We start from the raw sequence: 27,589 nt of genomic DNA, 5'->3' as shown, positions 1-27,589 counted from the left end.
ATGTTTTTAATTTCTATCCAGATAATTCTATCAATCATTTTAAAAATATTTCCTGACTCCAATGTCATGCTTATAAAGTTCTTTATTACCTGAAGTATAGTTTTCTTTTAGTTTTTTGTAATTTTTTAAGCCTGTAATTACTTAACCTATTTCCTTAAATGTGTAAAATGGGAATCTGTCTAAACTTTCCAAATAATAAGTGAAATGTTCTGGTGCCATATTTTGAATAATAGTGTCTTACAATGTAATTAAATGCAATATCTTAGGACTTTTGTATATAATCATGCATATGCAGGGAAGAATCTATCAGAATAAAGTTTTAGTCTCCAGATGGTTTATTTTTGATGACATGTAGATGCATCAATTAAATCAAATAATTAGAAATGCATACCTTATTATGGAAGTATGAATTACGTTTTCAAATACATGCGTCCGATTTTAAAACCAAGTTCAAAAATGTACATATTTGGGCATAGAATACCCTCATTGATGATTTCAAGCTCCACGTATTTCAATTAGTTTAAAAATTTATGGAGTATTCTCCTTCCAACCACATCATTTTGAAGCACTAAGACAGATCCACAGTATTCAGTTAGGTAGAGGTAGGATAATGCAAAGAGCACAAAAATGCAGTGGCCTTCCACTTTATCATCATTATCAAATTGACACCATACAAAACACTTTGACATGTCATAGCTCCAGCCTCTCAGGTACTTAAATGCTATGAAGACAATGTAGATTTAGAAGGCCATAGATCAGCAGTGAGCATCTATTCCTTCCTTCACCCACTCATTCATTTTTTTCATTTACTAGGTACTAAATGAGTCCCCACTCTTCCTATATTTGGGGGATATAGCAGTGAACAAAATGTATTAAAAAATTCTTTCCCACATGGTGCTTATCTGGACAAATCACAGTTGCTAATAAGCATGTAAATATATAGTACTTCTGAACAATACTCAGACTAAACATACATTGGGGCGAAGGAGCAGAACTCTTAACTGGACCCAGTGACATGATGTGTGGGCATTAGGGAAGGTGAGGCATGGAGACCTCTAACTGAAGAGCATTCCAGGAAGCAAAAAGAGCAAGTGCAAAGGTATGGAGGCAGGAACATTCAATTATTTTTCAAAATAGTTCATGTATTTCAAAATAATAAGTACATTTGGAGTCGTAGAATAGAATGCAGTCGTGAAAGTAAATTTCAAAAATTCATCTACATATGGCTATTCACTTCTGATGTAAATTTCTTCAGAGCTGAAACATTTCTATGATTAGTATGGCCATTCGGAGTGGAATTTGGCTGTCAGACCTGATACTATTCAGCTCTTCTAACTTAGCAGTCTACGGTCTATTCGAGTTATTTCTCCTCTCTCCATCATTCCATTCATCTGTAAAATGGACCTAATGACAATATTTTTCTGATAGAGTTACTGTGATGGTTAAATCATACAATGCATATCAAAGTATTTAGCCTAATGACAATCACATACTAAATTCGGTTAGTATTAAATACTAAGTATGAAACCTATAATTAGATGATGCATTGCCCCTTTTGAAAACCCACTCTTCGACCCTCAATATTTTCCTTGCCTTTTACAACACGTCCTTCAGTTACCAAGCTCACCCACCCCTTTTGGTTGTATTAGTACTACAGAATTCACCCAATTACCTAACTGCCCTCTGTACTGGAAGGTCAGAGAGGGCTACAGAGAAAACTAGCCTTGGTTATTTCCTCACAAATCTTACAATATAGCCAGGACAGTAAAGCACATAAGAAACATACTAAATCTATAAAGATGGTCTAGAAATTCTGTACAAATGGAGCATCCATTAAGGCCTTAACCTACCCATTATTTCTCATTTTCTGTAGAGCCCTTGATCATGCTGTTTGAAACTTTCAATGCCTTCTCACTTGTCGCCATCAGTCAAAGTCCACACTCATGTTTCAAGACCCACTGCAAATGCTGATTCCCTCTTTATAGTATTTGAAAATTTACTCTTTTTTTAAATCACTTGAGACTTAGTATCATAAGTAACTATATATTCTACAAATAAGAAATTCCTTTTTGAAGAAAAGGTTGTATTTTCTTGTCCTTGTCTCTGTCATAGTATCTAGGACAGGTCTTTGTACCCAGTGGTTACCCAACACATGTCTGTGGGCTCTAATAATTTTGGAAGAAAGGAACACATTGGAATGTGTCATCAGATGTAGACTCATGGACTTTGAGAACCATTTTTTCTGAGCATGCATCCACTGCAGAGTTCTAGATATCAGAAAGTCCTTCTAATAGATAAAGAAATCAACTGAAATACAGAATTTCATCATTTTGCTTTAAAAAATAAATGTAATAGCTGTATCTTCCTAGAATTCTCTGTAAAATAATGCTGGCCACAATATTTAGCCATGAAACAATTTTTTCCATTTGAACCAATGATTGAGAAGATCTATACTTTGATTCATAGTAGCACTGGGTCTTAACATATCTCTGCCTCAGTTCCCATATTAATGAAATGGAAATATTTCTAACTCACAAAATCATTGAATTAAGTGAAAGGATACACATGAGGTGCTCAGAAGAATTCCTGGTACATATAAATATGTCAGCTCTAAATGTAAGTCCTTATCATTTAGTCATTTTATGTAACACTATTAAGGCAATACTTTTTTTTAGCATTTTGGATTATGATTTGGGTATAGATAAATAAATGCAGAAATTTAGAAATTAACATAATGGTTGGGATTTAAAGAGCAGCCTCTACACAGTATTCTAGGAGAAAAAAAACTCCCATGATAAAACAATGTCTATTCAAGCTTGAAAGGACAATTGTCGATGTCTTCTTCAACTCTGTGGTACAGGCAATTTATATCATAATTTCTTATAATATTGAGCATTAGTATTAAAAGGCCATTCATTAAAGAAAACACTTTCATAAAGTATTAAATAGAATTCAATTAAGGTAAATCATATTAATAGCAATGTTTGGTGCTTATGTAACATCTATGTCAGATAATGAATTAAGCATGTTATTAAATCTCGGCAGGCTGGAAACAGCATATCTTTGTCTGTCTTAATATAATCCTTTCATTAGTTCATAGGCCTAGGATTCTCCTGGGAGTATCAAAAAGTTGTCAGGAGGTCTCTGAATTCTGGGGGTGGTATGTGACTCTCTGTGCTTCATGACTACATTTCTTGACAGCTCCCCATGCGTTACACAGTGGAGGGGAATGGTGAATGTATTTTTTTCTTAACAGTTTTCTCAGATAAATTAGTTATGTACATTTTCTTCAGCTGTAGCCAACAAATAACTTGTCAGTGGAAAGTGAAAACATGTATTTTAGGTTGAGTCTGCCATTTGACCTCTGTATTCACAAGCAGGAAGACAAGATGTTCGTAGCTCTGATTTCATCAATTCTGTTTTTAACCCTCATTTGAAGCTACTTCTCTAAGCAACAATAGTTTAATACAAACATAACTGTTGCATCTACTTTTGTAATTTATCAGTGCAGATGCTTCTACCAAATGGTTTTTTTCCTGTAGATTTACTTTACCAGAAATTTATGATTCTGATTGCTTTAGAACATCAACATTGATGCAATTTACTATAGTTTTTTTCATCCTCATTGTTGTTGGTTAGTGATTATTTCTTTATAAAATATTTTCATCTTGTATATTAAAAAACATGTAGTAGGGGTGCCTGGTTGGCTCGGTCAGAAGAGCAGATAACTCTTGATCTCGGAGTTGTGAGTTTAAACCTGGCGTTGGGCCTACAGCTTACTTAAATATAGTAGCAAGTGTGATCAAGATTGAGATAAAAATTATAGAAAAATGATAAAACTCAGTTGCACCGTTAATGAGTTTCCTTGTTCTGGATACAATCCCTGTCAGAGTAAAATATTGAAAAGGAGATGGATTAATTACTGGTTAGAGTCAGATTTCGTCTACACAACTGATTATATAACACCAACTTCTTTTGAGTTCCCCTAAAATGAAACATTTACTGCATAATAGATACATTTAAAATAGATAAATGAATCATAATGTCCTAAAAAGATTTTACCAAAAATCAGTGCCTACTGACATGTCTAGCACATTTCCCAAGGTCAGAAGTATGGAGACCATAGGGAGAGATGAGTATGACCTATGAAACTATTTGTAAAAGATTATGTGCTAGGCTGTGTGATACTTACCATTTTAAGGAAGAAAGATGAGCCTGGATTTGAGTACTTCAGGATTTCATTACAGAAGTGTGTGCTTGTGTGTATGTGTAAGGGAGGGCTGTGCTTCTATGGATGTTTCCTTACTCAGTCCACTCTCTTCTTCTTCAGTTGACTAACCCCTGTTTGCTGATATCTCTTCTTTCCGGAGGTACCCCTACTATGATACTTCTACAACATTCCCTTGGAACTTTTACTGCTGTATTTAACATGATTTATTGCAATTCTTTATATGTCTATTTCCAAAAATAGACTGAGCTACTTGAATTCAGGGACAGTATCTTATTGGTATTTCCAGAACACATTATAAGGTCATGCACATTAACATTTAATGTTTGTTGACTAAATGAGCAAACAAATGCTACAGAGGCAGGTTGCTTGGTGCTCAGGGTTTGGCCTCTGGATCAGATTGCCTTGGTTCACAACCTGTCTCTATCACTTTTTTTTTTTTTAAGACTTGCTTTTTTAGAGAAGTTTTAGTTTATAACAGAATTGAGCAGAAGGTACAGAGATTTCCATATACCCTTTGCCTTCACACATGCACAGCCTTCTCCATTGTCAACAACCCCACTGGAGGGGTACATTTGTGGCAATTAAGGAACCTGCATTAACACATCATAATCTCTCAGTCTGTAGTTTATATCAGGGTCCATTCTTGGTATTGTATATTCCATGGGTTTGGACAAATGTAGAATGACCCGTATCCACCATTATTGTATCATGTATAGTATATTCTCTGCCCTAAGAAACCTCTCTCCTTTGCCTGTTTATCCTAAACCCCATCCCGATCCCACCCTACTCCTTTTTATGTGTGAAATATTGAGTATGGCATTTGGCTTTCTTGTGTTTCAATTTTCTCATCAGCAAAGTAAGGATAATAATAATACCTATCCTAAAGGATTGTTACAAATATTAGGAGTTAGATCACATAGTGAACTTAGCCCAGTGTCTGCCTACCAGTTAGATAATATAATACAACTGTGATTATTTTATTCTTTTATGTACTATTCCACAGTAAAATGAAAACGCTTGGGAAGAGGGCATTCAGAGTATTGGAAATGGCACCTGCTACGGAGGAGAGTTGGGTATTATTGTGCGATTGGAGCAATGGGTGTATTTTGGGGTCAAATTCAAAATGATCTATAAAAATAGATTAATAGTCAACCAGAGACACTACACATTTAGGAGCAGACCATGGTATGTGCCAGTGACATAAAAGACTTTATACATTACTATTGGTTCAAACAAAATCTAGCTAACAGTAATTGCAAAGAAAATCTATTGAATTTGAAATTTAAATTGAAAAATTTTAAGAAATAAAGCTTTTTCTTTGTGACTATGGAGCCTATAGTTTGTATAAAAGATCAGTTTAGATATTGCCAATTTTAGTTGGAATATCTTTTAATATTAGATTTAAATTTCATGTGAATATGATTTTGAGCTATGACAGGAACTCTGAAAAAGAAGCCAATAAAGTATTAAATCTTCTCAAAACCTTAACAAATTCATGTACTATTGTTTCTAATTATTTTAGGATTTGTCCCTTAAGGGATCATAGTCATTCTTTGCAGATAATTATAAAAAAGATGTTTTGTGGTAGACCCAGTTGTGGCTTGAAAGGCTTATGAGAAGAGGAGAAAATTATAAGGTGATTAAAAGGTTAAAAATATTTAGCTTTCTAGACAAAAATGTTGCTAAACAACATTTGCAAGCAGTATCCTCACTGGAAGAAAGAGCATATATGTGGATATGTATGTACAGTATATGCTATGGAAAGGTAAAAATAAATAATATTAAACATTTATATTTTTGATTAAACTTTAAATTACATTAAACTGCTTTTTAATCCATTAATAATCTGAATATATTTTTATGATGAATCCCTAGATATACTTTTAAGGTGTCATTTACCATTGATGTAAGTAAATAATTCATATAATATGCTTTAATAAAAGTCAATCTTAAAAAAACATATTCCTTAAATTAAGGAAACGAAATTAAAATTATTATATTAATTCTGAGATTAATATAACTAAATATATTACATAAACTTTAAAGAATCTTTTAATGTGGCCCTTACGTATAGATTCTAAAAAAGGTGAGAGGAGCTTGTAAACAGTAAGGACTAGATTATCCCAACTATGTAACCTGTCCAACAGGGACTCTTTTTAGTGTTTTGGCTGTCATTATTTGTTAACTCAATATATGAATGTGCAAGAGTAGCTTAGTCACATTACAATATGTTATAACTCTTTTGGGGATAATTTTTTATTCAGTATTTAATAGCTCCAACTAAGCTGGAGACCCAGATATTTTGTCAATGACCTGTGCAACAGGTTTTGTGTTAGATAAATTTCTAATACTATTTCAGGCTTAGATAGTGTGAGTTTTAAAGTCAGAGGAAAGAATAATTCTTCCTGACCAGAATAGCTAATTCCAACTCCTTTTTGTTTTTGTTAGTGATGATTTCAGTTTATTCATGTTCACCTTGTGTTTTGAGTAATTATCAAGTCTTACATCAACTCTGTAGAATATGTGAATTCCTGCTTTTCTTGTCCTTAGAGAATAATTCACATGTGACAATTGTCATGTGACCTATGACACAGCATGGCTTCGTAATGTTAAGGCATGGGGGATTTCCATAGTTTAAATATAAGCATACTGTTAGGAAGAACGTATTCCACTAGGAATAAACAAACTCACTAGAAATAACATGTTTCATGATAAACTAAGTTTCACAAATGCCTATTTTACTACATTCTTAGAGATTTATAATATATATCAGCTTAATGAAAACTCTGAGAAACTGTCCCATGAAACAAAAATATTAGAAGCTTTGGGAATTTGTGAAGTTCTTCCAAAACACACACACACTTTTAATAGAATTAAGTGGGCATTTCCCAAATCAATTTGAGCACAGAACATTTTTTAAAAATTATTTTTAATTATTTTTCAAAGGAAATTTTATTTTGTGTTTGTATATGTATTTGTTCAGATATATAGAAAATTTTCTGCTATCTTAATCTTGCTCGGGTTGCCATAACAAAATACCATAGACTGGGTGACTTGAACAACAGAAAATTATTTTCTCATAGTTCTGGAGGTGGAAGTTTGAGATCAGGGTGCCAGCATGGTCAATTTTTGGTGATGGCTCTCTTCATCAGTTGTAGATGGCCTTCTCACTGTGTCATCACATAACTAAGAGAGAAACAAGCTTTCTGGTGTCTCTAATTATAAGGGTCCTAATTTCATCATGAGTTCCTCACTCATATGTCCTCATCTAAACTTAATTACCTCCCAAAGTCCCCATCTCCAAATACCATCACATTAGAGTTAGGGTCTCAACGTATGGATGTGGGAGCGGGGGGACACAATTCAGTTTATAACACCTGCCTTACAAAGAGTTGAAGGACTATTGGGTGCTTTGTGCTCATGAGCAGTAATCCGAGGGTGCTCTTCAGGTGTCAGCTGGTGATATTTTAAGTGCCTGCTCTGTGGAACTTGGTATTTTGGTGATTGTAGAAAATCATCTCTTTCGTGAGTTAGTTCATAATCTATTTGTACTGAGAAATACACATGGCTGGGGATACACACCTACACAGAGAACACAGAAAGTCCAAACAAATGAGAGATATGAGACTGAGAAAGTGCTTACATTTGCCATCATTGCAAAAAAAAAGTAATGTATCCTTTATAAGTTTTGCTGTCTATAGAGAAAAAAAAAGCTCCATGCAAAGGGAAAATATGGTAACCATACACTTTCTGGATTAGTTATATTGTTTTCTTTCAGAAAGCAGAAAAAAAAAATTCAACTAGCAAGTTAGCAAGATCTTTCTAAGGGAAAAGTACCCATTTATAAACTGAGGATTATAAATCAGCTGCTTCTTTTAGTGAAATATATGCATATATTAATCTTCAGAGGTTCTTTGCATTTTTTATTTCAATGGATCTATTTTATGAGGTCGATTTAATCTGGAAGATATCAATGATTATTTGTACTTTTCATATTTTAGATTAATTGTATAGTTCTCACAAGGTAATATTTTTACATATAATTATCTGCTTTTTATTAGATATTTTAGAATTGAACTATAGAATAAAGATTAAGAGGATAAATTATATCTAGTTTCTGCTATGTGTAGAGGTAAATCTCAGGCACTGATCAAGCTTAGTCAGGATCACGGTTTGTCCACAATGAATTATCTAAACAATATGGCCAGTCATTAAAGTGTTAAACAAATTAATATGAAAAATTTTGTGTTTATATTTTAAATTAAGATATACTTTTGGCAGATAATCTAAAATCTTCAGATATAGAAAAAATATGTATTACTTCAACCAGTGATTATCCCTTCTAATATTTTAGTATGTTTCCTTCCAGTCTTTTTTCTATGTATGTTCATTGCTTTTTTACTTAATTTCCCTATCTCTCTAGTGCTCGGTTATGTGCATATCTGCAGGTTTTCTCTTGCTTTTTTCGTTTCACTTAGAACATAAGGATTTGGTCATAATCTCCTTATAAACATCACTCTTCCGTGACTTCAAAATGTTCAAGTGGATATGTAAATCATTAAGGAAATTTTACGTTTCCAATTAGAAATATGAATGTGTGTGTATCTTAAATATTTGACCATATATTTAGTTATAGTTCTCATATATTTCAGCTTGGCTTTGTAGAAGTAGTTTACTAGAAAAAAATTATGCAGAATATAAACACACAATTGGAATTTTCCTCGGGAGAAGGCAAATGAACTCTTGTAGATTCATGGAGCAAGATACTTTCACCCCTAAATTCTTGTTTGTATTCCAAGACTAAATTCAATGCTCACTTGCTGCTATGTATTTTAGTTCTGCCCTATTATTTCACAGGCTATTTCATTTTGTCTTCCTCTTCAAAGAAGGGAGTGTATCTTTATTCTTGCAACGCTAATGTCTAGCCCATTGCTTGTCTTATAGTAGTTCCTTTCTGTCAGATAGATAGATGAATGAATTGAATGTTTGAATGGAACCCTTCCTTAAGCGGGTAGGATTTGGAACCAGAATTTCTGCTAGGTAGCTACTTTTGCATTTCCTAAATTAAAACCATCACAGTCTCTTTCTGGGTTTTACACGTTTCTCTGTTCCAACTCTCAGGAAGAAAATTGAACTTAATTTCTCAAAAACTATGGAAAAGATTAGCAGAAGATTATGTCTATGGAGAAGGCTGGGGATTGAAAACTCTGATGTACCCTCCCTCTAACATTTTAAATGCCTTCACTCTTTGGATGCATTTAGCTTCTTATTAATTCACATCACTTTCGTTTTCTTTTGTTAAAGTAGATTTTGACTTCATCCTGAATAAGTACAATAATGGACTAGGAAGAGTTGGTAAACATTATACAGTTGTGGGAGAGAGACAGAAATTAGCATGAGACTGATTTAATGGTGTGAACTAAGGAGAGACATCTGCCCAGGGATCTGTCTAGAAAAGAAAGCTTTTTTATTCAGAACTGCAGGAAAGAGCATGCCTGGGTGGATTCCTAAGTAAGTGAGATATTAAGTGTGGATTTGGACACCTCTAAGCCATTGCTCTACTCTTTCAATGCAGATGGTTGAAAATACTAAAGACTGCACTATGGCTCATGTGTAAAGCTGGCAAAAACAATTACTAAAGTCATAAATTTGATTTCATTCAAGCTGTTAAGGGTAATAATTTATTTAAGTGAGGTCTTTTGCTTTGATTAGAACTAGGAAAGTTCAGCTATTCTAATCCTCTGGGGTAGAGCTGGGTTACTGTTATAGATAAGGAGGCTTGAAGGTGGCTACTACTGAGGCCATTGATCATTCCAACAGGAAATGCTTTTGCTAATTGTTTCATTTCCTCTTTTCAGTTAAGTTTATATTTTTCTTTCCAAGAGTAATTTCTTTCTTACAAAGTAAACAGGTCCACTTAAAAAAGAAAATCTTAATTTAATCAGATGTTTTCAGAGAAGTTACAGCTAACCTGTGGCTTGATCAAGGCCACACTTCCTAGTAAATTGGTAGAGCCAGTATTTGAAGACTGAGTTGTCAAGACAATACCTGTGTGTCCAGAAAGCCACAGTACCACAGTGTTCTCTTGGAATTTCCCTAAAGCTCTGTGGAAAATAATTTAAATATTCAAGTATTTTACAGTTTGGTGCTCTTCCCTAGAGATAAACTCTCTGTCAGTTAGTGACTAAGACTGCAGTAAAAGTAAAATACCAAACCCATCAAAGAGGACCTAACCAAACTGTAGGTCACAAAGGATAGAAGAAGGTCTTGTTAATAAATAAACCTTCTAACTTCCCCCTCTGGCAGGAAGTTATGCCTCCTGAGAGGCATATGAAAGGTTCTAGGGGTCTAATTCTTATTCTTGAAAATTCTTATTCAAGGGTAAGTGACTTGACTATCCTTCCAAATCTTTTCTTCCAGTCCCCTCCTTCTTTGACAGGTATCCCAAAACTGTGCTCTCTTCTAATTTTAAAGTAATCCTCAGTAGGGTGCTAGTTGATGGCTTTAGGGTGTTACTACCACCAGGGGTATTTGCATTTTAATGGAAGGCTTTAAAAGATCTTAAGGCTTCAAGACTGAAAGCAGTAAATCTCTATTGGTGGAATTTGAGGCAGTGTGATAGATTGGGCAGGAGATATCTGGGGTGAAAGGAGCCCACTGGGTCTATTCTAATCACAGCGTGAACTAAAGTGTTCCTACTTAGTAGCCTGACTTCCACTTCCAGAGTGAGGGCAGTGAGGATAGCTCCCGTGGCCTGAATAATAGAGTACTCTTAAACAGTTACATTTCCTTTAAAAGCAAAACAAATTAAAGGGCTAAAACTTCCAAATGTTAGTTTCCTTTTCCTTTCCCACTTTCCCCATGGCATCTTGCTTGAGATCTCTCAATATCTCTGTGCTCTTTCTCTGGACCTCTGATGTAATTTAGGGTCATCCTGAGACTAAAAATTCCACACTTTTGTCATGCCTTACTTTTCATTTCCTGGAAACTTCAAAACCACTGGAATGGATGAGGTAGGGTACTTGACAAATTTGGGGGAAAGGACTTACTAAATTGGATTAAAACTTATTTAAATACATACAGTGAAAAAAAGAAAAAGGAAAGAAAATAAATAAATAAATAAATAAATATATATATATATATATATATTATATATATACAGTAATCTGGGCACTGAGTTAAGTTTTTAGGACACAAAGATATATTTTATACACTTTCTGCCATGTATGCTGAAGAGTAAAACAAATGCACAGATTACTACGATCAGCGCAGAGAGAGCTGTAATTGACTTGTTCACCGTGGGTTATCATAGTGTATAGAAAGCCTACTAACTAGAAGTGGTTAGTAAGAAGGATAGTTAAAGTTTAGCTAAGTTTAGCCAGGTGAAATGGGGATGAGGGTGACTTGGCATAGAGTGGCAAAAGAGACAGCATCTGTAAAGATGGTATAATGGGAGACCAAAGCAACTTGTGACACTCTTCATTCAGGGGGACCATGAATGTGAGAATAAAATGGTGAGATTGGAAAAGTAGGCAGGGGCCAAGCATTGGAAGGCCTTGGTGCCATGATAAGGAGTTTGAGTCTTATGAAGAACTACTGATATTTTTAAGCAAATGGAAAACATCAAATTTGCATTTTAGAAAAATCCTTCTGAGATCAGTATGGAGAGTTGTCTTGACTCTGAACTCTAGGCTTTATAGTGGAATGAAGCTGGATGTAGATCTTAGAAGAGTTCAGAAGGTTGTAATAGTAGGTCAAATAAGAAATGAGGGATTGACCTGGAAGATAGAAGTAGGGATAAAGAAAGGAGAATGGATCAGAAATACATCTTCATTGGGATGATATTTGAGTGTACAAGGGTGGGGGGAGACACAGATGAGTCCTGGAATTTAGGCTTAGTCTGTTAGGTACCGTTTTGCTGAAGCAGGGAAGAGAAATTGTTTTTAATGGGGAAGATGCTGAGTTCAGATTTGGACAAGCTGAATCTTAGATTTTATTAAAGGACATCTAAGCAGAGATTTCTAGTAGACAGGCGTTAATCTGTCTAAATCACAGGAGGAAGACCCTAGGCTGTAGATATACATTTAGCCATTATTTCTTAGCATCTCAGGGATGTCAATAGCAGGATTACTCAGGAAGAATGGAGACTATCAGAGAGCTGTTGATTAACCCTAGGCAAATAACAAGAGTTAAAGGAACAGCTGAAGATGAAGAATAATAATGACAGATAAGAATAAGTAGCCAGTCAGATACTACAATATGAAGGAGAGCATCCTTACAGAATAGCAAAACAAACTCACAGTCTCCTTGCTTTTGGTTCAAAGCCCTTCAAGATCTGGCCCCAGGCAGTAAATCTAGCATTAGCCATCTTTGCTCCTTATCTTCCTTGACCTATTTTGGCTCACTGGAGATCATCCTGCACATTCATACATTGTCATGTTTCTATTCCTCTCTCATATTCTCACTGGAGTGCACTTTTCTTCCATTGTTTTCCTCTCCATGCCTACCTAACTCATCCTGCAGAATTCTCTTCTAATGCTTCTACTGCCATGAAATCTTATTTCCCTTCCTTCAACATGGAAGTATCATCATCCAGCCTAACCTCCAATTAGTATTCAGATTGCAACTTCCTTATGACACTTAGCACATTCTGGTGTGCGCCGTAGTTATTTATGCAGATTGCCCCCCTTAGGCAAGAGCATAAACTCCTGAAGACTAAAGAACCCATTTTCCCAACTTAATCTCCACAGTGTACTGCTTTGAAAACAGCAAGTGCTTAATAATTTTTTGTTAAATGATCACATATATTACTTACACTAAATAATAAAGGTAAGATCTTTGAATCTTCTGACAAGGCAAAGGATCTCAGTTGAGGCTAACTTGGAAATATGAATTATGAAGGCTTTTTTCTGGAGGTTCTGAGACATCTAGGCACATATTGGCCAGATGATGGAAAAGCATTTCATAAAAGTGCATTCATGATACAGGGGAAGAAAGGAGAAACATAACGCTAAGTGTATTTGTTTCAAGAATTGCTAAAATTATATTCTTCATGTTATTCTCAAGCAAAAATAGTAAACCCTTACTTTCTTTTCACCTTCTGCTTTTATAATTTTCAAAGTTAATCTCATGCAATAGTCATGTAAAGGACAAGTACCACTTAAACACAAACACAATGTATTTTTATTTATCCAAAGGCAGATATAAGATGCTATTTTGACAGTTTCTCACATATGCCCCGCAAATAATCCTAAGCCTTTCCAATTCACTTTAGTGTATTAAAAGTAAAGCAACCTAGTGGGGCTGTTCATTTAAATAGAATAGGGTTAAATGATAACTTGACTTATCTTTTAAATGACAAAAAATAAAGAAATTGCAAGACCTTTTCACACATTAGATATGTATTGTCATTTATCATCTAGATATCAGGCTAGCAGTGCGAAGTAATAAAACATATCATCGAAAAATGTGCTATAGGTCTGAATCACTCTTTCATTCCACCTCCCAGCTAACTGTAGTATTAAATCAAACAAGCAGAACATTTCCTTAGGCAGCCATTGCCTTTTAATTTCCTGAAGAACCTTAAAATATCATTCATTACAAGTACTACACATATTTGGTTTTTAAAAGTCTCATAAATCAATAGCAGGCTGACTGTAATAATTATTACAAGTTAGTGCATAATTTTCGTGCTGAAGGCTGCATGCAGAACTTTAGCATATGCAAACGAGGCAATTCAAACTGTGTATAGATATTAATATGAAGAAGCAGGTAACGAGGTGCAGGCTATGAATTATGCATCAAGAGTGGCTGATCTTCAATGAGGAAAATGAATTCAGCATGTAATCTAATTAGTGATGGAAGTCTATTACATCTAACTGCAAAAGCAACCGTCCTTGAAACAAATTTATTTACAGTCCATGTTACCACTTGAAACAACTTTGAAATGATGTGTAAGACAACAGCTTAATTGTAAAAATTTTTTGTTTGTTTGTTTGTTTCAGTTCTAGACCTGGAAGGCCTCCTAAGAGGACTCAAAGTGTCACCTCCCCAGAGAACTCTCATATCATGCCACATTCTGTCCCTGGCCTCATGTCTCCTGGGATAATCCCACCAACAGGTAAGAATACTACCCATTTATGCCAAAAACACTAAAAATCAGCTGATACCATAGCTTTTATATATGTATATGTATATTTACATGGATATTTATACCCATCAGTTGCGCTTTGTGCACCCTAACATAATGTTACCGATGAGAATTTCTTGCAAAACTGCATTGTGGTTATCATCATTTCTTTATTTAAAATAAAATGAAAGAGGCTAAATTGAGCACAGTGCTAGGAGTGATTCTAACTAATCCTCTCAGTAATTTCAAACAACAAATTATTATCTCTATTTTCCTGGTAGGTAATCGAAGCTAGGAGAGAATCAAGTGACTCTCCCAAGGTCAATTAGCTTGTAACTGTTAGTGGTTATTCAAATCCAGGTCTCTGGATTCTAAATTTGTGTTTTCATTCGTAAGAACTCTGAAATAGATTGAATTGCATCCAAACAATACAGTAACTATGTCAATAAAATATCTCCTATTTTTTTCAAACTATAGTATGAATACATTCCCATTAGAAACATCTGAAAGATGTTCATTTCCGGAATTTTAAAAATATGCAAGAAAAAAGAATAGTCTTGACTGTGTAAGTTCCATACCACAAACAACTTTAATAATGCACTAGATGTAAAAATAACTCATTTGGTTCTACCCCTTGGATATGTTCACTGAGTGTTTTATTTACTTACACATGTTTGCCCACTTCCCATGTTTCATCCAGACCGATGAGCAAATTAAAATAAATAATGACGATGATTTTATTTGCATTCATTCTTACCATCACGGGAGTTTAGTGAAGAGGTATAATATAAACACAATTGCCATGTAACACAAACTGATACAGGAAGAATAATCTGCCAAGATGAGGAGAGGGTCTTCCTCTTTTCTCTGAATTCCCGTATCAGTGTTTTCTTTTTATTTTGTAACATTTCTTTCTTGATGGTATGTTACCATCATGGATAATATGATTTCATATTTCAAATTTGGTAGAAAGCTCTTTGAAAGCATGACTATTTTGATTCACCTTTATTTTTGTGAGAACATCTGAACAGTTCTTTCACCTTTGTGGACATTTATCAAACATCTGTTGAGTTGAATTTAAACTATTTGTTCATTTTATATATTTAATCTTTTCCCAGTAAGGTACCATGGTGTATACTTAACAGCAAACAGCAAATTTTTTTAAAGTGCCACGGAGAGTTGTATTTTTATGCGAATTTTGCAGATGAAAAATTGAGACAGAAAAATGAAATCAATAGCTGAAAATGACCCAATTACAGAATGAGTATCATCATTTCCATTTGTTTAATTAGTCTGTTTCTCAAGTGATTGAATCACACTGGCTGAAATTCTAATTCCAAATTTGAGATTCAGAAAAGAAATAGGCAGTGTTTTGTTAAATTTAACTGTTTTTATTTAACTAGATAAAATTCCTTGATCCGATAATTTGGTGATCTTTTGGTACCCTATAGGCTAGATGTAACTAAAATCTTAACTGTTCATGTTTTATGCTTGAAAGACTCAGGTGTGCTAGAAGAAAGAATTGTTGACTTAATTAGCTTCTCAATGAACTGTGTTATGGGGATTTTAAAAAATCATTTTAATAATCATTGTTCTGTATTTGAAAAGTTTGCATTGCGGTTATCTTATGGGTGAAAAGTATTTTAGATTGTATTCATATAAGATAGGGAAGATCTGATTCCAAATCATCTGTCAACATTTAATCTTTTAAGGGGAAGACAATAAATAGTTCATTACCAAAGTGGTGAAGAAATAAGATGATTTTATCACAATCTAAGTAAGCAACACCTGATGTAGTTAACACCATCACGTAGCTTTAGGGTAAGTAAAATTTCTAAATGATGATCATATGCCAGAACTGAAACTCAAAATATTAAGTTATTTTCCATAGACCCCTTTCTGAAACATGTTACATACTTCCCTGGCTTGGTGAAGAGAGACACCAAAGATAATTTAAACTTGACTCATTATTATGGACATTCATTTTTGAAGTAGGATCAATATCATGTATTTCAGTTGCTGTGATGTTCTTCTCAAACATGTTTTTTATTTGTTTGTTTGTTTACTTTTGTTCTGCCCAGTAAGTCATGAGCCCAGAAACCAGAATTTCTTTCAAGTTTATTAAGCATTATATTGAAAAAGACCTTGAAGAGTCATGTTCTAAAAAAGGATGAGGAAATAAAGGCTCATCAAGAGGATAAAATGGATTGAAAAGTGGGTTTTGAACAGCTCAGTGCTCTACAGAGCCCAGCGAATGACTTTAAGACATGGGGAGCATGACCTTACTATTACCTATTTCACTTACTTTTTTTTTTATTTGTTTGTTTCAAGTTTTTATTTAAATTTTAGGTGGTTTACATATAGTGTAATATGAGTTTCAGGAGTAGAATTTGTGTGTCATCACTTACCTATAACAACCAGTGCTCACCACAAATGCCCCCCTTAATACCCATCACCCCTTTAGCCCATCCCCCCACCCACCTCTCCTTCAGCCACCCTCAGTTTGTTCTCATAGTTATAAGTCTCTTATGGCTTGCCTCCCTCTCTCTCTTTTTTTTTTTTCCTTTCTCCTACGTTGATCTGTTTTGTTTCTTGAATTCCACGTATATTTCACTTAATTTCAACTTTCATAGATTGTCCAAAGTTTTATACCTGCCAGGAATTTGACTATTGCTCATGAATGATGTTACCTTAATATATTCGATGTGATTGCTTTTTCTGTATAAAATTTTTCTAGATGGAGAAGTTTAGATTTTAATTGAACACTCTCCATGCCTTGGATTATTTACTTTAAACATTAACTAGAAATCTAATGGTCTTAAAGAAATCTTACAGTTCTCAAGAGTGTAACACTTTTCTCCCAAGGAGAACTTAGTATATTCAGGGAATATGTTTTACTATGAATATACAGAATTATGTCCCAGGACTTTATTTATATTTGCTACTTTCTTTTCTATGTCTACTACTTTCATTTAAAAACAAAAACATTTTTTTTGCTTCCTAAAATAGGGAATGTGAGGTGTGTTAGTTATTTTTTAAAACTTAATGAAGAAATTATATTATCAGTATTGTTGATATTAAGCAAACTAGTTTGATGATGTTTCTACTATGTTTTTAACCTGTGGGTTTGGAATTTTAAAAATTTATTTCCAAGAGTCTATAGTTATATCAGTATCTTTAAAAGTCTTGGAAATCATGTTTCTAAAACGAGTAAAACAAACAAGCATTTAATCCTCAAGAAAACAAAGAAAGAAAAGAAACAACCCTTGCCCCTAAAATCTCAAAAGCTTTCTAAGATGTAAATTGTAACCTACCTGTGAACATTGACCTGTACTTTTGGACTCCCAGTATTACCATTTGAAAAGTATAAACAATGCAAATTTACCTTTGAACACAGATTGACAAAATTGGTCCTGTTAAAAAGAAAATTTATTAATTTTGACAAATTTAAAAAAATCTATCAATTTGTTCCTAATCATTCCCTCATGTTTTCTTTTCAACAATTGAACATTGGAATTAAATGATAATCTTTCCTGGAAACAAGTTTTCTCAGGGGAAAAAAAAAGACTATTTTAATGTTTAAAAAAAAAAAGTATTTTCCCAGCCCTAATATTATGTACTTAGGTGTCTATTATTAAAAGAAAAACTTTGAGATTGCTTATCAAGTTTTTATTTGTTATTTTGGTTGCTTGAGTGGGCTTGTGTGTAACCCTAGAAAGGGGCGTGGGCAGATGGTGATAATTTCCAAAATTTATGGTTGTCACAGGATGCCATGGCAACCAGAAGTGGAAGTTAATGAAAGAAAGAAGGTTCTTTGTAGAGTCTTATAACGCAATGCCCCCCATAGTGCTCTCTACATTTATTTGGACTAAGTACATGTCATAAATCATTTTTGATAACAAATACCAGTTTGGAATAAATTTATCCTAGCAACAGAGTTCCAATAACATTCATACTTTTTATAGAATTGTGTGTATTTTACAATTAAGGAAAGAGTTATTTAGGAATTCTAAATATTCCCCTCTTGTGCCAGGAGTGCAATTTGGCTAGTGTATTTGGCCAACTTCCTGATTTTATCTTTAGGGCAGAATGCAAACTAGTTTTGAAATACAATTTTATATAAGGAGTAAGAAGTAACTTGGTAAGTCCCAAATATTTACATTTGACTTATTAAAAAAACAATTTAAATATACGCAAATTGAATGAATGATTTATAGTTTTGCTTCTTGAACATATCTTTTCTCTCACTGTGACCTTATAGGCACATAACCAATATGCATTCAAGATAAAGAAAGCAATTTTAAATACACATGCATTATGCTTAAAAGGCAAGATATTTTAAGCGCAATTTTATCATTTTGGAAAAAATACTACATCAGGACAATGTCAATCCAGAGTTAGTCCCATTGAAACATTCTTTTCTTAAAAAAAAAAAAAGATAGGAAATTCTTCTCAGTTGTATTTATAATTCAAAGTAGTATATTCAAAGTTTTTATATGTTTATTTTTCTGGCTAAGTGCTACTAAGAACCAGCAACATTTGAACTACCTCTTTTTGCAATATCAGCATTTGTAACATTTTAAATGCATTAAACATTTCCACTTCTGGGGAAAAAGCTCATAGTGTGGAAATGTGCCTTGTATGTTGAGAAGTTTATTAAAACAAATATGTTGTATTCCCTGGGGAGACTCACAAATGAGGATAACAGAAAAATGTACAAGTAAAACAGCCATGAGTGGATTGATTGTCTTCACTAATAAATTAAACATAACAATCTACTGAATGCTTTACTCAAAGAGTCAATCTGATATCAATGATTTAAACCATTAATGTTATGTAGTATGTGTATGTATGCATTTTCATACATTTATATGTGGTGAACATTTGTGAAGTTTAATCACTAGACGTTTTGAGGGTAGTGCATTTAACTTACCAGTACTTAATGCATGTTCCCTTTATGTTTTTCTTGAAGGGAAAAGGAAGATATCTTCTTTTTCTTTTTTCCTTTTTGAAAAGCCAACTTAAACATTAGACTTCATCATATGACTTACTTCGTTTTAAAACTTTTACTGGATACTGTGTTAGTTACCTGTGGCTGCTGTAACAAATTATCCCATTCTTGGTGACTTAAATAAATGAAAATTTATTCTCTCATAATTCTGTAGAAGTCCCAAATTGGTATCAGTCAGACAAATCAAGGAGTCAGCAGGGCCACACTGCCTCTGGCGGCTCTTGGGATCCTTTGTTCCTTGACTCCGAGTTTCTAGTAACTGCCAGCATTTCTTCTTGGTTTGTGGTTCCGTCACTCTGATTTCTGCCTTTTCCCGTGTGTGTCTGTGTGTGTGTGTGTGTGTGAGCACGCGCGCGTGCAAGCAGGCACGGGTGGATGAAATTTCCTTCTGCCTCTCTTGTAGGGACATTTGTGATTGTATTTAGAGTTCATTAGATAATCCAGGAAAATATTCTCTTCTCGAGATTTAACATAATCACATCTGCAAAATATGTTTCTCCACATAAAGTGGCATTCATAGGTTCCCTACATTAGAATATAGACATAATTTGGGGGTCATATTAACTTACCACATCTGGCAAGTCGCTCAGCAAGGTACTCTGAGGTGCTGAAGTGTGGTGTTGTAGACATGCATTTGGGAGATTTTTGTGATTTTTGTTCCCTGTGGTATCCCAGTATGTAGAGTACTGCTTGCCACAGAGCAGATATTGGAAATAAATATTTGTTCAGTGAATATGGCTAATATATGTTTCATAAAGGAGTTCTGAGAGGAATTATTATGCATCCAATTTACAAATTTAAATAGTGGTGTTATATAATGTAGTTTAAAAATCCTATTAAGCATGGTTAGACTCCAGATTAAAGACTCAGAGGGTAGAGCCTAAAGGAGGTATACTAAGTAAATTTGTCTATAGGTTACGATGGCTATATTTAAGTATTATCATCAACACTTGATGAAATTTGTATCTCCAGATTGATACTCTAGAGAAGCAATATTTATGGGAATAAAATGGCAACACAGAACTCATTAGTCTTTAAAATGCCTGCATATGATATACTATATTATACTGTTCTAAAGGATTGGAATCCTCCCTGTGCCCGCAGTATCTTGATACAGAATTAATTTAATACATAAATGAATAAAATATAGCTCGTAATGTAACTAAATGTACATACAGCTTTGATATGAGGAACTATATAATAAATATATTTACTTTATTAAATATGTAATATGTATTAGAATCAAGAATTTCGGTCCAATCACAATATGCCCCGGGTCTATTACTTGTGTAATAGAAATTCATAAATGTCATTTTTTTCTAAGCTTTTAGAGCAAAGATCTGTTATTTTCAGATTTAATTAAGTAACCACATATTACTAGACTTCTGGACAGGCCTCCCATCTACTTAATTTAGAAGAAAATGATAGTCCTTTCTTCCCTAATTTGTTTCTCTCTTCCGAGTTTCTGTTGAGTTCTGTGTTCTTACAGGCCTACACTGGGCCATAGTACGCATTATAATCTACTTACACTTCTCTCTCAGTAGATTTGAAGTAATGAAGTTGCTAATATTCTTAATTGACTAATTGCAAGGTATTATTTGCTTCTTTTTTAGTAATATGATGCCTCCTTTGACAAAAGAGAAGTTTATTAACATTAAGAAAAGCAAATCAGATTTGAGTCAACTTTTGATTATGACAATGGATGCTGTGTGGATTATTTGGGGCTTTGTGGACTCAGACAGTGTTTTAATCCCTTGGTTATGCAGTATGGCATGTCTTTTATTGCTTGCTGCAATTTCTTGCCCAGTAGGAGGTGCTGTTACTATTCTGGGTCCCTCCCTAATCAAGAAAACTAAGAAATAAATATAGTGTTCATTCAGGAAAAACAACCAATTCTATAAGTGTTCACACAGAAAAAACACCCAACTATATATATATATATATATATATATATATATATATTCTGCTATAGATATACTTTGAATGTTCCTAAAGTTGCTGTAGAACGAAGTCATGGAAAGCAAGATAAACAATTATTTGTGCAATCTCCTTCCCCGTCTTTGATAGACTTTCCTTTCTGAGGCTAATATTAAAGCTTTAACTCCTTCCGTTAATGATGTGCTCCTGGTTTGTTACTAAGAATTTAACCATATCATTTTGGAGTTTTAAAATATTTTCTGCATGCATTTTGGGGATAAGTTTTACAACTTCATAGTCTTCTTTTAAAGAAGTAGAATTGCTTATTGAAAGTATTGACAGGATCAAACATTTCAAGAGAACTTGGCAAATATCAGAAAGACAGCAGCATTAATAAAGTGTTGCATCCAATCTCCTAAAACATTCATTGCCCTGGTCATGAATGAACTTAAGATCTGATTTGAAAACATTCTGCATGATAAACACCTAAGGATTTTATTTGGTTATGTAATCATATAACCAGCATTGTGATAAAACTTCTGACAGCACTAATATAAACCTAAGCTTAACTGAATAGGAATATAAAGTTCAGATAGAGGGAAATGACAAGACTATTTTACTCAATGCTTCAGATGACATCTGGGATATTATGTTCAGGCATGACACCACAATTTTTAATAGGACCTTGACAAACTGGTAAGCGTTATGAGAATAGATGCTAGGGATTTGGAAATGATGATGTTTAGTCTTAAGAAGACTTACAGAGAATCCGAAAGTGGATGATAGAGTAGACTCACATGGTGCTCTTCAAAGGCAAAAATCTAACTGATGGACAGTAATTACAGAGAGGTCTGCATTGGCTTCCATAAAAAAGAGCCTTGCTACATGGAGAGCTATCTAAGAGTAGAGCCTATTACACATAAAGCCTTAACTTTCCCTACTGACAGAAGAGTTCAAGCAGAAAGAGGGATGAAAAGTTGTTAGCCATAGTTTTTATAATTAATTTTTATAGGCCATATTGTTCATGGTACAAAAGAGTAATAGTTTAAAAAAGAAATTATCTCCCTCCCTGACCTCAGCCATCCATTTCCTAACTTAGTAATCACTGTTAGGGAAATTTGAAGGTAATTTTGCTTTGGAGGGAGGTAGATCGAATCAGATTGTCTCATTTCCTTCTAATTATAAAACTTGATGATTCTATTTCATTTTACTTTGAATTATTCTTCCAAACTTGACATAGAGCCTTTCTAGTTAAAAGATATCCATCCTTCTGGGTCTATATTCTTATATACTTTTAATGTTTTATAAAAACTACTTTTGAGATGAATGTTTCATATTTATAGCCCATCACACTCTGTTACATGTTCATTTGTGGATGGAATAGTTAATTCATGGGTAGAACTATGACTAGAGTAAGCTAGCAAACACTTTTTTTCAGTTGAGAGAAAATTTTAAATGTTTTTTCCTCCTTTGTTCTCTTTGCCCTTCTTTCACAAGTACTCCATGAAGGGATACATAGCTGCAAAATTAATAGAGAGGAGGAAATGGCAATCCTATAGCTATGGTAGGATTTGGAGCCAGGGGTAGAAAAAATAGTATTATTTTAAACAGTAAAGATCATCACAAATGATAGTAGAAAGACATGAACTCTTAAAACGATTTAAATGAAAGACTTTGACCTTTACCATAAATTACTTTGATTTGACTTTCCAGTTTAAAAAATAAAATCCCCAAGAGAGGAGTCAGTTCTTAAAAATCATAGGAATCTTCCAACCACACTACTTTTTAAAAATGTAATAAAGTCAAATGTTTTGATCCTTCATTCCTTCATTGATATAAAAGAATTTTTTATTATACTGAAATTATTTTTCTCATTGAATTGCCATGAATATCAAATGATACAATTTATAGGAACACTCTGAAAATGTAGTTGGAGAAAGATAAAGTATTATTATTGTAATTGAACTGGGTGATCCGGGTGTTATTGATTGTTACTGCTGACTTTTTTAAAAAAAATTTTATTTTTTAGAGAGAGAGAGCACACACAAGTGGTGGATGGGGTGGGGGAGGAGCAGAAGGAGAGGGAGAGAGAATCTTAAGCAAGACCCATGCCCAGTGCAGAGCCCGACACGGGGCCCGATCTCATGACCCTGAGATCGTGACCTGAGCCAAAATCAAGAGTCAGTCGCTTAACTGACTGAGCCACCCAGGAGCCCCTTATTGCTGACTTTCTATGATCATATCAACACCACTGGATTCTAAGAAAAAAAAAATGATAACTTTAAAAAGTGTAGAGTTTAGGCTTAGAAAGTCTCAGTTGGCAAATTATTCAAATTCATATAAATGTACTCCATAGAGTACACTAAAATTTGTTATTACATGTTTACTTTTCAGGACTTAATGACAATGAGTTCTTTTTATAAATTTTCATCTGTGAGCAGAAATAAGCTTTATGGATATGAAAGGTCATTGCTACTGCTCTGTTTAAGCTGTCATATTTTGCTTTCAGAAATATGCATATCACAAATGGTAGTAGACCTTAAAAATGGAGATTGCTTTGAATTGATTACAGCTGTATGCTGTGCTATTTAATTGTTGGAAATGTATTGACATATACTGAAAAGTAAACAATGAAGCTGGTTTTCAAAATGATAAAACAGTAACTTAATTCAATAAATTGAATCAGATTACACAAACACTTTTGCACTTCATTAAGGAAGTAGTCAGTATAATTAATGTGAGAGCTTTTTATCATGTTCACTTGTTGATATATGGCTAAGGATATATACACAGCAGACTAAACTCTTTCAAAATCTTTGTGTCATTTTACATTTTAACTACAGCTGCCAGAAGCCTGATTCCTAGAGAAGACCATGATGGATTTAATTCTTTTATCTTTGTTGGTATTGGAATACAATGAGTAGGTTTTGATTCTTTTTAAAGGACATGTAATTTCCAAACAACATGGTATTGTGATGTGGTTCCTCCTAACCTAGAACTGAAGAGTCTGGCTTTCATTCTCTTCCACACTTGCTAGCAGTGTGACCTTGACTAACACAATCTGGCCTTATTTGTCCTATTATCACAAGGTAGGTACTGGTACCGCAGACGTCATTTTAGAAGGAAAAAAAAAATGCTTAGAGACTTGTTCAAAGTTTCATTATTATGTGATAGAGTTAGTTTTCACTTCAAGTTTTCTGACTCCAGTTGACTGGTTATTTCCCTACATCAAGCTGCCTTCTGATATACTGTATCATCCATAAACTAAACATCGTAGGAATGCCATATCTTCTACTTGATAGAACTTTGTGAAGAGGCTAATGTGGCACCAAATGCTTTGCAAAGTCTTATGTAGCAAGATGTCAGCTGATGTTTAGTTTTATTATGATGATTTTCAAAACAGGACTTATTCCTTGTTCCAAATAGAATACCAGTTGTATATCTCTCTGAACGTAACAGTTCTGGGAGTAATGGGCCCTTTCCCGTATTTATGGCAACAGATTATGATCATTTCCTCAGTATTTTAAAAAAAAATTGTCTTTGTGTCTTCCAATTAGCTCAAATAAAAGTATTTTTCTCTCAATAAAATCCTCTTATGTCAATGATTACTTTTTGATCATCATGATATATAGAATTTTATGATTCATATGTAGTTCACTGAAATGCCTCCTATGTCAGTCCTTTGAGGGAATACCATTTTATCAAACATATTCCCATGAGTTTTCATTTAAGAAATGCAATGTTATGTGGAAAGACTATTTTTTGAAATAGGTATTGTCTAATGATTTGAATCTGCTTCCTGGGAGATAAGGATATGACTTAAACAGTGTTGAGTTTTTAGGGATTAAAAGGGGTATATAAAACTCTTTGTCTATCCCATAGTGCTATGAAATTGTAAGTTGCTATTTTGGGTTAGACTTACAAAGGTGATGCTATATCACTTATAGTCTCTTTAAACATGTATACTATTCAATATTAAAATCAAATGTTTGATCCTTTAGTAATGCATGATTCTCTAGAAGTCAATTTTTGAGGTATTCTTTTCTCTGTTAAAACATCTAGCTGGAAACTATTTTCTAAATGTGAAAATGTAGCAACGTGAAGGTTTTTAAAATTTCCTCTTCTATTTGAATACCTTTCATCTTTGAAAGCAGGAAATGCCCTTTGTATTATCTATTATCTTATATCACTTAACGAAATCCTTCTAGGGAATTATATTCAGGGGAGGGCTTTTAGAAGAATAACATGGAATCATGTGGATTCAGATGAATATAACTGCAAACATCTCTAATTTCAAGAACATTAATTTCTTAATAATACAATATAACAATATTTTGAAGTTATTTGAGCATGAGATTCATCTCATCAAATATAACCTTTAGGTTACTTATTGAATAAATTATATTTAAGGATAGCATTCCAAGAGAACCCGTTACCATATGACCTGTCCATATGAGTTGTCTTTTTGATTTATAACGGCAATTGCTTTCTCGGCATGGATTTCATGACATAATAATATTCTATGAATTTTTGAAATTACAGTGAGCTTCACATCAATCATCTATAATAAAATACCATATGTATCAATGAGAGAGGACTATTGGAAGGTAAACATCTTGGAACTATGAACTTCCCCGAAATGCCAATATTGTTATTTTAATGAAACAGGCAGGCTGCTGCTTTTGAAATTCTCTAAATTGATCATAAAAGTGGTCAGCATCATCCCTCCCATTAGTGCACTATCTCATATTCTCAACAGTAATATTCGTTTTCCCTTGAATGTGTCAACTGTCCATCCAGCTAATTTTGCCTAGACTGCTGTTGTTCTTGGCCTGGATTCAAGGAAATCTATTGCTTCTGGGGTTCCTAGGCATTCATGTCTTGAATTTCAGGATTATAATTAAACACATGTGACATGGACTACCATTATCTGTCCATGTTTCTTTTATCCGTAAGAATCAGAGATATTTAAAGTGAGATCTTAGCAATGTAAAGAATTGATTGTGCTGCTTGGCTGTTTCTTTAGTGTGTCTTCACAAAATAATATTGAATATTTTGAGTTATGGTCTTCATATATTGAGTTATAGTCTTCTACAAGTAAATATTTATTCCCATTCTATTTGAAAAAAAAATCTGTAACTAGAATTTGCCATCAGCTGCTACCTCATTTTTTACTTAATCTCACTGTTTGTTCCTAAAGTACCCCATTAATAAGCATGTGTAATTCTTCACTAATTTGACATATTTTTATGTCATCTTTTCATTACTGATCATTACATTTTCAACTGATTTCTTATTTCCTCTATAAGTTAGCATGGATTTCTTAAAGTGAAATGTGTCCTTGTTAAGTGACACATTTGGAAATCCTATGAATACATTCAAAGAGAGCTTTACTTTTTAGAAAACATTTTTAAAAGCTTATTCTAATTTATCTTAATCGGGTGGCTTAGAAGAGCCATGGCCATATTGCAGATGTAAAACACACACAAAAAGAATATTTTTGTATGTGAAAAAATATATGAAATTTGCTTCAAAATAGTTGCTTGAATTTATCTACATGGTGCTTCTTGTTACATATTTCTTTTATAGGTATAATTGCAGTTAAAATGTAGATTTACTCTAGGACTTTGTGCATATTATCCAATGGGAAAAAAACCCAACTTTTCAAATACATATACATTTTACTGACAAATTTCAACTATTTTGATACATGGAATCAATATATATGTCTATAATTTTCACTATTGCATCTTCAGTTGCTATCTCAGTATCTGGTCAAAACATTGTTAAGGTAAAAATAATTTAATAAATCAGTATAGTTAATTGGTTAAAATAAGGAGGAGTGCAAACACTTACTAAGTAACTACTACATGGTAGGAACTTTGCTAATTCCTAAATATGTAATTTATTTCTCTTGTCAAATTATGAAGGAAGTATTCTTTATCCCATTTTCCATATAAATAAACTAAGGCACACATAATTTAAATAACTTGCTCAAATTGAAGAGAAGAGCCCACTTGGGGATTGAACTCAGCAATGGATAATTATAAACTCTATTTTCATTATTCTGTCCATACTATTTCCAGGGAATACAATAATCTCTTTAGATACCACCTATATTTTGAGCACAGTTGAAACAAGATAAATTGAAATAAAGTTATTTTTTTTAAGGATAGAGCAAATCTTTACAGAACACTTCAAATTTTCATTAACATGCTTAATTTGAAAACATTTTCACAACACAGCCCAGCACAATAATTTCTCATGTCCAACATATTGGACATAAATCAAGTTCTTGTAG

The 27,589-nt window shown here is 33.5% G+C and overlaps 1 protein-coding gene across 1 annotated transcript in view; it reads left to right on the top strand.

The window, feature by feature from the left end:
- Positions 1-27,589, top strand: part of DACH1 (dachshund family transcription factor 1) — a gene marked incomplete at its 5' end in the record, with an annotated part of 415,054 nt that overhangs the window by 162,640 nt on the left and 224,825 nt on the right. Inside the window, one exon of the mRNA XM_011218601.3 lies at positions 14,236-14,351. Coding sequence (XP_011216903.3) covers positions 14,236-14,351 — 116 coding nt within the window. The remainder of the gene's footprint in view (positions 1-14,235; positions 14,352-27,589) is intronic.

Source organism: Ailuropoda melanoleuca, chromosome 7 (assembly GCF_002007445.2).
Source record: "Ailuropoda melanoleuca isolate Jingjing chromosome 7, ASM200744v2, whole genome shotgun sequence".
NCBI classification, from domain to species: domain Eukaryota; kingdom Metazoa; phylum Chordata; class Mammalia; order Carnivora; family Ursidae; genus Ailuropoda; species Ailuropoda melanoleuca.
The sequence above is the reverse complement of the archived record's forward strand: the minus strand, read 5'-3'. Positions and strand labels throughout refer to the sequence as shown.